The sequence below is a fragment of the Petromyzon marinus genome, chromosome 16 (assembly GCF_048934315.1).
Source record: "Petromyzon marinus isolate PM22_M1 ecotype Great Lakes invasive population chromosome 16, UKy_Petmar_22M1.pri1.0, whole genome shotgun sequence".
Classification (NCBI taxonomy): domain Eukaryota; kingdom Metazoa; phylum Chordata; class Hyperoartia; order Petromyzontiformes; family Petromyzontidae; genus Petromyzon; species Petromyzon marinus.
The window spans coordinates 2,995,521-3,007,652 of record NC_133682.1 but is presented as its reverse complement, the minus strand read 5'-3'; the positions used below and the strand labels follow the sequence as shown (position 1 = coordinate 3,007,652).

General features: G+C 43.7%; 1 protein-coding gene and 1 non-coding gene across 4 annotated transcripts in view; one reads left to right on the top strand and one right to left on the bottom strand.

The window, feature by feature from the left end:
* LOC116942966 (kelch-like protein 5) overlaps nucleotides 1–2,267 on the bottom strand; it is a 77,531-nt gene extending 75,264 nt beyond the window's left edge. The window contains exon 1 of one of the 3 annotated variants that reach the window (XM_076067426.1): nucleotides 2,097–2,267. In XM_076067426.1, the coding sequence (XP_075923541.1) occupies nucleotides 2,097–2,137 (41 nt within the window). In that variant the 5' untranslated portion in view covers nucleotides 2,138–2,267. The remainder of the gene's footprint in view (nucleotides 1–2,096) is intronic. The other 2 variants (XM_032955495.2, XM_032955498.2) reach the window with 2 other exon arrangements.
* An 8,782-nt stretch (nucleotides 2,268–11,049) lies between these two features.
* TRNAV-CAC (transfer RNA valine (anticodon CAC)) lies at nucleotides 11,050–11,122 on the top strand. Its single transcript has one exon. It is a non-coding gene; the product is annotated as a tRNA-Val (tRNA).
* The last annotated feature ends 1,010 nt before the right edge of the window (nucleotides 11,123–12,132 follow it).

Here is a 12,132-nt window from a genome sequence, read left to right as displayed (position 1 = left end):
AGATTTCTGCATTTTTTTAAATAAATCACGCTGCATGAACTAAACATTCATATGCACATTTTGTAGTTCAAAAGTACATTAAATCAAGAATTCAGACCATGCAAAACAGAAAACGAATGTGGGCTGCCGATTGTTGTTCCGAGTTTACGGCATTAAGGAACGGGTAAGTCCAGCAGTTCACACCATTCCATGAACCCAAGTTTAATTCCCAGCCACGGCTAACAAAGTGAAGGCCAAATCCACAACCAATATGGTGTGGAAAGTCCTTCACACAGCAGCGACTTAACCATTATTTAGAATTTTTATTGCACCACATTTTCACATCTGCTATCTTGAACAAATTATATCAGATTGGCGTCTCAACAAGCAGTGCAAAGGGGATGGTAAGAATAATTACACAGAAACCGACTGGTCACCATACCTGTATAAAGAGGCTGGGAACTTACATTAAAAAGGGCTTTGTGAAAGGATCTTGAAAACAGCAGTAAAAATGGGTTCTTAGTCACATCAAGGAGGACCACTTGTTCAATTTGGTGTATAATAAGCTACAATTTAAATCACAGTATTCCTTGAAACACACAATTTAGGAGTTGAACATTAGCCAACCCAGCAGAGATCCATTTTCATGTTTTGTAGCACAGCTGCTCTTAAAATCCCAACAGAAATTCTAATCGAGTCGCAAAGTCACACGTCCGCCTGACTGCCACCTGGTAGAAATATGGCACGTCACACCTCAGGCGTGGGCCCTTGGTAAACACAGCCGGTGCAGTTGCACAGTGCCGTACTGCCACAGCTTCTTGGGGCGTTTATATAAGAAGGCTATATGGAATGCACAAGAACATAAAACCGTGGGTGCCAACACTTAATTTAAACACAAGCTGGCCACTCTTCCACACACCGTGCCCCCCCCCCCTTCTCTGTTCACCATCAAACCGCCCCTTAGGGCAATAGCGAGAGGAGAAAAGAGTTCTGCCAATGAGAGTTGGTATTGAGACGCAGAGGGTAAAGTAATGACCACGTTTACGTGACATCTGTGGAAGAGCTTTATAGCTCATCGGATTCCTTCAACATAAATATTCCGATTTGTCACAGGAATCCGACGATTTGCGGTCAGAGCGAGCGCCTCCGATTGGTTACCGGCATCGCGTTTCAAGAGTGGCGGTAGATTATTTCATTTTTCAAAAAAAAATTGGGTGCGCAATTACAATTGCCGTCAATGGTTGATACGGCTGTGACAACCAATACAAAAAATGGTAATTGCAGTATATTTGCGCTACGAAGGGTCACGGCCCAAACCATCGCCTATTATAGCCACTCTTTAGGGCAGTGTTATTTACATTGCTAGTGTTCTGTTATGTGCGCGCGTGTAAGCGCATCATCGCCAAATAATGTGGCCAGTATGTCTGTACTGGCAGGTACGCGACTGCCCTGCGGAAGGCGTGGGAAGCGTTCGGGTGGGGGGGGATAGAGGACGAGACGTCAAATGCCCAAGGGAACGGATATACCCGGCAGATTTTGGACGGAGGCATGCCCAGAGAAATGAGGCAAACAAAATACCGAGATGAGAGACCGGCACAAGGCCCGGAGAGGAGCACTAGAGGGGACAAGCCAAGAGATGGGGGGGGGGGGGAAAAAAATGGGACAGGACAATGTCCATGCTGGACAACAAATAAAAAACCCGCTTCACCCGTAAACAATTCCGTGCAACACAAAGCTGCTGCGGCCTCGGCGGCGCGCGCGGGGTTAAGAGGTTGGCGGGTAATGAACACCAAAGCAAGCGACTGCTAACACCACTATCATCATCATCGTTTCATAGTTTCATTTATTTGGTATAGCCCTGTGAGCAATTCGGCTCTTGAATCGGGTGCAACCGCAACAAACAAAAAAATGAACAAGAAAACATCTTAAAAGTGACTTTGTGCATGTGCAAACAGAAAATCCAGGGGAAAAAAAAACATCACCATCATCACCACCACCACCACGCAACCCGTCCCTCGCAGCAGCGACGGCGCCGAGCATGGACATGAAGCGAGAGGCGAGGTGGAGGAGGATGAGAAAGCGGTGGCGGTGGTGGTGGCGCAGAGAACGATGCTTACTTGCGCCGTCGCATGGTCGGGATGCCGGTGAAGCGCTGCATGAAAACAGAGGTTGTTGTTGCTTCCGGGTTGCGAGCACGTGCTTCCGGGTTCAACTCGCCAGGGTCACGGGGCAACCCCTTTTATTTGGCCCAAGTGACTCACGTTGACAATTATACCTGCTGAGGAGTACACCTTCACCCCGTCCCCCACCCCCTCGAGATAATTTAATCCGGTCGCACCCATTGAGATCACTTAACCCGGTCGCACCCATTGGGATTCTACCAGCTGATCATAACCCCCCATTGAGATCATTTGATTAGGCGATTCCTATCGAGATTCTACCTGCCGAGAACCCCCATTGAGATTATTTAACCCGGTCACATCCATTGAGATTCTAGCTGCTGATACCACCCATTGAGACGCTGACTTGGGATTATAACACCCAATGAGATACGATCTGCTGACATCTAATGCGATTGAATGTGCTTTAATTGGCCAGGTGGGGTCTTGTGTTATTTCATGTAGAGTACAATAAACCAGGCTGGGTTCCATTGGCTTTAATTACCTACTTCAACATTAATTCACAGCGTGGAGTTAAAACGGGCAATTTTCAATTTGTGAGATTTTGAGACAATTGACATGCAACCATGGCCAATTAAACTTGGCGGGGGGGGGGGGGGGCACCGGTGGGGGGGGGGGGCTAGGGAAGGGTGAGAGGGGGAGGGCTGTGGGTGAGTTGTAGGGGTTCCTTTGAGTTCTTTGCGGCGTATTTTGCGGTAGTTTGCAGTAATTAGTAAAACCGATCATTGTAAATATGTATGTATGCAGTGGTTCTCAACCTCGTTTGGTTACTTGTACTCCCTTGATTAATTTCGCTTCAGCCCGATAAGACCCCTTTGCCTGACCCAACATGATTTTGAAAAATAAATGTATGAATAATCAATATTTTTACCACTTGCAAGTGAATAAAAAAATCAAAGGACGCTCTTCATGAATGGCGTAATGTGTCCTTGGAAACCACATTGTTCGCGATCAATGAGTTTCGAAAGGTATTTAATATCGTTAGAGGTGACCATATGGATTAACATTTTATCCGAGTTATTTTATCTTGGCAGATTCTCATACGTGATTATTCACCAACGACTCTCACACATGATATAATTTAACACGTTAATAAATCACTTCACGTACCCCCTGGGACATTGCCACGTCCCCCAGGGATCTGCGTACCCCCAGTTGAGAACAACTGTATGTCAAACTTTGCCAACCGTGATAATCGGAGATGCGAATCGTGTTTATCATCCAAATTCAAACCAAATATTATTCACCGGACTTCTGTGGTGACTGAAAAGAGTGCTCGTTTACCACCCATTGTGGCTCATTGTGTGGCAACATCTCGAAGCACAAAACCACAGCCACGTGTAATCACGATCCTTGTTAATTACTATTATTCTTAATTACCATCATTCTGTTGTGACGTTGGATTCCAATTAAATAAGCATATCCAGGTGGAGCTGTGGCTCGGAGGATTTAGTCCACTTGGGCGATGAACCCGTCGACTCGAGTTCGATTCCCGGCAACGGCGAGCATCACTGGCGGGCGACATCTGAATCAGTTCCCGGGCCCTCCTCCCCCACCTGCACCAGTGTGGTGAAGTATAGTCCAACAACCACCAACGAGCAACACGGCGAGAGCGGATTAACAACAATGAGCATTTCGATTTAAAGCTTTCGTGACTGCAATGATTCATCTTCTTTGGTTCTTTCGGTAAAGTCACGTAGAATGATAATAAAATAATAAATTGATAAAATTATCATTCTACGTGACTTTACCGAAAGAACCAAAGAAAATGAGCATTTCCATATGCTACTCATTGTAGAGCATATCTATTTAGCTATTTTCCCCACAATGATGCTCACTATTTTGAGTTATGGATTACTTTTGAATTAAAGCTTTCGTGACTGCAGGGATTCATATTCTTGGTTCTTTCGGTAAAGTCACGTAGAAGGGAAACAATAAAATAATACAAATATAAAACAATACAATTCTCACGACGTTTCGACTGCAACACAAGCAATCATCATCAGATGGATTCTGGCTTAGAAAACCATTGGAAGGATTTGATCAACCATTTCGGGTCTTAATTGATTGTTCACGCTTACGGGGGCTTTCAGACCGCATCCATTATTTTCGTCTCCCCCCTCCTCTTTTCCGAACATAGAGTGGCTCGTCCATCTGAACAAACTGTCAAATCGCTCTCCGTGGTGCTAACGTAAAAAAAAACGCCACTTTTTTCAAATTTTCTTGCTGTGGTCTTCACACCTGATGATGATTGCTTGTGTTGCAGTCGAAACGTCGTGAGAATGTTATTGTTTTATATTTTTATTATTTATTGTTTCCCTTCTACGTGACTTTACCGAAAGAACCAATAATTATGGATTACGATCTAAGTTTTTGTCGAACAACGACTCATATCTTAAAGAAGAGGAATAGCCATACCGATAACATTTGGCACATCACCGGCATTGATTCAAGCGAGCCTGACTGCTGCTTATGAGACACTAACTGTCGAAACTGATCCTGAGTCAGTAGGGATGTGTAAAATATATATTTTAATTTATAGATGTGGAGAGAATACATTACGGAGACATTACTTATCTTTTATTTAAATTCGAATCACGATTATTACATATCTACACGTATAATAATCAACACGACGGATACATTTAAGAACACGTATAACACGTGGTCTGCATTGGAATGAATAAATAATTCTAATTATCCCGCTCAACATTGCTTATTCAATCAGCCTTCTGTACTGCGATTAACGAACAGTGTTCTCATCAACAAGTAAGGTTTGTAAGATTAGTTATTAAACAAAACATGCCAATTAGTTACGATTTACAATTTGTACTCAAATTGTACTTAAATTGTAAATGTTGTGGATTGTATTCAAATTGTGTATTTACACCAACACACCGGTGGGCTGAAGTAGTAACTAATTGGCACGTTTTGTTTAAGTGACAACCCTTACTGGTTGTGGTGGGTGGTGGGAGGTCACGATTCATTCACACTTTACGCGATCTCACCCAAAAAAAACTTTATTATGAATAATATTTGTCGCGAAAGCCTGCGTGTTAAACTTGTCATCAACAAGTTTGGCTCGTTTAACAAATTGCTTCTGGATAACCGGATGCTTATTGGCAAGGACACAACCATTGCAACTGTGGCGCCCTGGATGAGCTAAATTAAGTGTTGCATACCAACTCGTTATGCGTTTCCATTAAGAATAAATGATGGGTAAAAATCAATATAACCAGAACTCCCTTGTCTCCACATTCACAACGATATTATATTCTACATGCAGAAAAAGAACCCCTATAGATATGTGCTGCTGCTGCTTTACCGTACGTTATTGGTAAGAAATAAACGCGACACGTTCGTCAATAGCACTGCCTTAAAAGGGATTATATTTATTCCGCTATTTAAGACCGAATTGTGACTGTGCGCCTGATGATGCCCGTTGTAATTAGGGGCCGTCCATAAATGACGTCACGCGATTTTGGACGATTTTTGACCCTCCTCGTCACACGGCGTCACAAAAGTCAGACCCCCCCTTAAATATGACGTCATAAAGCTCTACCCCCCCCCCCAAAAAATAAAACATGCTTCAAATCGCTTTAAACTATTGTCATTGTAGTGCGTATTTAATGTGGCGCTGCACTCTGATGTTGTAGGAGAAAACATTTATTAAAAATTATATTTAATTAAGTAGAACGTGTTGTTTATATTTATTTAAAGTTGCGCATTTTGATGTGACGTCACATTTCTCAAACCCCCCCCCTCTCGTCACACACAAATGTCTGACCCCCCCCCCCCCCCCAGGTGCGTGACGTCATTTATGGACAGTCCTTAACTGGCGAAACGTCTAGATTTAAAGCTTTCGTGACTGCAAGGATCCATACTCTTTGGTTCTATTCGGTAAAGTCACGTAAAAAACAACAAAAAATAACAAAATTCACGACGTTTCGGCCACAACACAAGTGGCCTTCATCAGGTGAAGGGACCAGACTGTCTAGAGGACAGCGCTGGAGTGAACACAGCAAAGCTCAGACCGCGACTTTTAAGATTTGTTCACGAGGCAATTCCGATTAACAAACGCAGACACAATTTCAACCGAGAGGATGGTTCCAAATTAAGCAACCATTGGAAAGATGTTCTGAATCAAATCAAATATTAAACTAATTTTCAATGGTACAGTATATTTTTTCAAGTAGTGGTATCCCAAACTTTCGCAGCATCTTAAATTCCCTTTTCAAACCATCAATAGGTAAACTCCCCCCCCTCCCCCCCTCGCAGGTCTGCACATGCTCCCCCCCTGTACATTGTTCATCATACTAAGTCCGCCAATTAAATGCTAATTTTATGCTAATTCCTTTGTCAAGGCACCTTAATTCCTCTCACACAGCTTAAAGGTCGGGGTCTGAGCTTGGCTGTGTTCACTCCAGCGCTGTCCTCTAGACAGTCTGGTCCCTTCACCTGATGAAGGCCACTTGTGTTGTGGCCGAAACGTCATTAATTTTTTTGTTGTTGTTTTTTACGTGACTTTACCGAATAGAACCAAAGAGTATGGCAAAACGTTGTACTCGAATTGTAAATGTTGTGGGTTTATTCTCCAACACCACCGGTGTGCTGTACTAGTGACGAATTGGCACATTGTGTTTACGTGACAACCCTTACTAATTGGCTGTGTCGGGTGGTGGTGGTATTCTTTGGTTCTATTCGGTAAAGTCACGTAGTTAAAAAAAAAACAATAAAAAAAACACGACGTTTCGGCCATAACACAAGTGGCCTTCATCAGGTGAAGGGACTGGACTGTCCAGAGGACAGCGTTGGAGTGAAAACAGCCAAGCCCAGGTCGCATCCTTTAAGCTGTGTGGGAGGAAACAAAGGCGCCTTGACAAAGGAATTAGTATAACAATGAGCACGATGTACGTAGGAGGTACATGATGGACCATGATGGACCAGGTGCGGGGGAAGGAGAGTTTACATAATGTTGGTGTGAAAAGGGAAATAGCAGCTGTGAAAGTTTGGGATACTACTACGCGAAAAAATATACTGTACCATTGAAAATTAGTTTAATGTTTGGTTTGATTTAGAACATCTTTCCAATGATTGCTTAATTTGAAACCATCCTCTCGGTTGAAATTGTGTCTGTGTTTGTAAATCTGAATTGCCTCGTGGACAAATCTCTGATAAAAACCCGTGGGTTTGCAGAGAACCTTGGTATCGGAGAAAACTATATCGTGATCACCCACAGCGTTGTAACAGTGATCAGCTACGGCAGAAGAATTTGTTCTGCCGTGTTTCAAATCTGATTTGTGTTCTATTCGGTAAAGTCACCTACGTGAATTTCGATGTAAAGCTTTCGTGACTGCAAGGACTCATCTTCTTTGGTTCTTTCGGTAAAGTCACGTAGAATGAAAATAAAATAATAAATTGATCAAATAAAATAACACAAAAATATTCTCACGACGTTTCGGCCACAACACAAGCGGCCTTCATCAGGTGAAGGGACGAGACTGTCTGGAGGACAGCGCTGGAGTGAAAAAGCCACGCTCAGATCGCGACCTTTAAGCTGTGTGAGAAGAAACAAAGCGCCTTGACAAAGGAATTAGCATAGAATTAAGCATTGAAATGGCTGAGTGATTAGCTTGTGACTGGTCACAGAAATGGCTATGTTAAAGTTAAAGCATACACATCTGCAGAGGCACCCCTTGACAAAGGAAATAGCATAGAATTTAGCATTGAAATAGCTGAGTGATTAGCTTGTAACTGGTCACAGAAATAGTTATGTTAAAGTCAGAGCATACACATTCACAGAGGCACCTAGTACAAATCAAACAGGAGAATTTAGCATTGAAATAACTAGGCGAATTTAGCATTGAAATAACTGAGTGATTAGCTTGTGACTGGTCACAGAAATGGCTATGTTGAAGTCAAGGCCTACACATCTGAGTTATTCACAGTAACTGGGTATACACTACAATATATAATGAATACTATATAGTGAACCAATAAAAAACTAAAATATAAATTATCTCAATGTTATCAATAAACTCTATATATTCTCCAATCAGCTAAGCTACCAACAATAAGTCGTTATATATCACAATGCTATATGGCGAAAAAATGGGTGGATTCTTGCCCTCAACTTTAGCAACACGGATAGCTACGGGCCCCGTTCAGACGGACGAGTTCATCCATGGTCGGAACAGAGGAGGGGGAGAGAGACAGCTGCAGGCGCTGTTGTACTCCATGTTGTAAACCATACCATTAACCGTGGTGTGAGAGGTATTGAGAGTCAATGCCAGCGAAAGAGCTGCGGTCTGAAGGTCATCGTAAAATACAATTAATTAAGAACGGAAATGGTTTAAAACATCTTTCCAATGGTTACTAAGCCAGAATCCATCTTCTCGGTTAAAATTGTCTCTGTGCTTGTATATGTGAATGGCCTCATGAACGAATCTCTCATGGTAGCCGGTTGGTTTGCAAAGAACCTCCGTCTTGGAGAAGTCAATGTCATGTGAGCCCACTGAATTATAAGAGTGATCTGCCACGGCAGAGGAGTTCGTTCTACCGTGTTTCAAGTCTGCTTTATGTCCGCGGATGCGGTCCGAGATATGTCGTTTGGTTTCTCCAATGTAGCTACTACCACAGAGGCACTTTAGTTTGTAAACGCCCGGGTACTGTATGTCTGGAGCAGCATCTTTTACAGATGGAACTAGATCACGGATTTTATGTACTGTGTTGAATCGGACCTGGATCTTGTGTTTAGTCAGGATTTTGGAGATCTTTTTAGTGACCCCTGCAATGTAGGGTAAGGTGATGGTTTTGAGTGGCTCCACAAGAGGATCCTTCTTCATGACTGGAGTGATGGCTTTGCGGATTGTGTAGTCGGAGTAACCATTAGCCCTGAGAGCCTGGTGTACGTGCTTGAGTTCACTGGTAATGTGTTCCTGGTCGGAAATGCATTGGGCTCTATGGTATAGAGTCTTGATGAGGGAGTTCTTCTGGGATGGATGGTGGTGGGAATCCGGTTTCAAGTAAGCATCTGTATGGGTAGCTTTCCTGTAGACAGAGTGGCTCATTGAACCATCATGTCTTCTTTAAATTAAGACATCCAAAAAGGGTAGCTTGCCATCTTTTTCGACCTCCATGGTAAATCTGATGGCTGGGTGTATGGAATTGATGTGGTCGCGGAATTGGTCTAGAGCAGGCTGGCCATGTGGGCAGATGACAAAGGTGTCATCCACGTACCTCTTCCATAAGGTCGGGCGTAGAGTGGCAGTCTGGATGGCGTCAGTTTCAAATTTTTCCATGAATACGTTGGCTACAACCGGAGATAGGGGGGAGCCCAATGGGGTACCCTCAGTTTGTTTGTAGAAAGTTCCTTTCCAGGTGAAGTATGTGTTGGTTAAGCAATGTCTCACCAGGTGGGGTACATCAGTATGCAGTCCTTGATGAACCAGGTCTTCAATGATAACGATGGTGTCAGGTACCGGGACTTTGGTGAACAAGGACACCACATCAAAACTGACAAGCAGGTCGTCTGGGGACAGGGAAATGCCTTTGATTGTCGATACCAGGTGAGTAGAATTTAGTACCACAGAGGTGTTTTTTCCAGTGAAAGGTCGCAGTATATCAGCAAGAAAACGAGCCAGTTTATAGGTGGGGGAGTTGATAGTAGAGACGATGGGACGAAGGGGTGTATCTTCTTTGTGTATCTTTGGAAGGCCATATAATCTTGGTGGTCTGGCAGCAGAGGGTTTCAACGAGAACTGTTTGGTCTCATCAATTAATGCTGTTGAATCAGAGATGATTGTGTTCGTTTTGGTAACCAAGCTGTTGGTGGGATCTCTTTTTATTTTTGTATAGCTGCCATCGTTGAGTAGTTCTTGAATTTTGTTGTTATATTCTGTTTTGTCCATGATGACAGTGGCATTGCCCTTGTCGGCTGAGAGGATGACAATATCATCTCTCTTTTTTAATTGAGATAATTCAAAACGTTCGTCCTTGCTGATGTTGCTGGGTGGCATCTTAGCGTTTTTGAGGGTTGCAGTGATTTCAGATCTTGCTACGTCTGCAGAGATGTGACTCAAGCCCTTGAGAGCCACGTCTACTTGGGCAATTATAGCATTAACCGGTAAGTGTCTCGGTGTGACAGCAAAGTTTAGACCTTTAGCTAAAACGGATTTCAGACCATCAGAAATGGAACTGTTACTGCGATTAATTACGACTTTGTTGACGTCTATCTTTTCGGTGTGTGGATCCGATTTTTTGTTGGAGAGGTGATTGAATTTGGAAATCAAATTGTCCCTACATTTGGTCGACATAGTGGCAGCCGAAGAGGTAGTCATATTGTCTACATGTTCCCAATCCGATGTAGACACTGTTGCTGTCAATGTTAAGTGTGATTTGTAGAGTGTCTTGTCTAACTGATCGAGTACGTGACTTTACCGAATAGAACCAACGAGTATGGATCCTTGCATTCACGAAAGCTTCAAATCTAGGGTGGTGGTGTGTTTATATTTACGCGACCTAACCCAAATAAATTATATTATGGATAATATTGGTCGCGAAAGGCTATGTTTTGAACGGATTATTAAACATCGTACGTAAAAAAAAAACACAAAATAGTGGACGTCTCGAGCACGCGTCTTCATAGCACATGTTACCGTGGGTCATTGCGCGAAACGTCGCCTATCATGTCGGGTTTTTTTATCTTCCTTTTTTTAAGAGAGTAAGTTGCGAACGTTGTTGAGCTTGTGTTATTTGTTGCCTGTGCGCCAATGCAACGCAACGAGTGTTTCGCCCACGTCGATCGATGTTGTTGGTCGGAGAAACAACATCGGGAACAGCGATGGGCTTGCATATAAAGGTCGTCTCCTCTCGGACTCGATCACGGCAAGTTTCCGTAGTGTAGTGGTTATCACGTTCGCCTCACACGCGAAAGGTCCCCGGTTCGAAACCGGGCGGAAACACGATTCCTTTTTTTTACTAAATTTTTTTTGTATTATCGCGGTTGTTGTTTTTTTTAAACATCAATTGCGGGAAGAAGAATAAACAAAATGGCTTGGCTTGTGAATGCGCGCGCGGCTCGCTTCCTTCAGTCCCGACAAACGTGCACGATGGCTACGCTACGATGAAATTACTCGTAGGGCATGCCGCGCGTGAGAATCGACCTCGTCCAAAAGTGCTGGGGCCCAAGCGACCGCGTGCAGCTATCGCCATCTGCTGGAATCGAGGCTGTACTGGCAGGCGTGCGCTAACTCAACAACTCGGGGGACGCGTTTGGGCAGCAGCAGCAGCAGCAAGTAGCAAGCAGCGCCGATCGAGCGAGCCGAGCTGAGCGAGAGAGGACGTGCGGTGCATTATGGAGGCCATTAAGTTCTGATGTATGGTTTTGATATGGTCGTGATGTGTGATCTGGGAATAGCCGTACCTCTGACGAATGAAATGCGAATACAAAAGGCCACGGCTGTCTCGCGCCGTGTCCTTCATGCGCACACCGCAGGGAATAAATTGTGTTTGGCCGAGTTCTTTGGTCGGCACCATCTCCTTGGCAAAATTCAGAAAAAATCCGCGGCCGTGTCTTTGTGCGCCTGAAAGACAGCGCAGCAGCATTATGTACGCAGATTCCACCGTGTAAAGATATGAACGCGATGCGAGAAAATGCGGTGTGTAACCAAATGTGTGCCCTGACTCAAAAGGCGTAAACATAAGGTTCTGGTAATCTCTGTTGATTATTTTTGTATGGAACAGTGCCACCCAAAACAACCACGCAGACAAACCTATTGATTTCCTCAAAGAGAGAATGCATTCGTTTGCCTTTGTTCCATTGTCTCTCTCCTCTGTGTATTAATAATGTATTATTCTGGGGCAGGGGGGGGGCATTTAAAAAAACAGCCTGTCCTGGTAGGTAGTTTAGAGCGTAAAAAATCCACCTTTGTCAGCTTTAACCAACCTTCCCAACTGCCCTTGTTACTTTTGC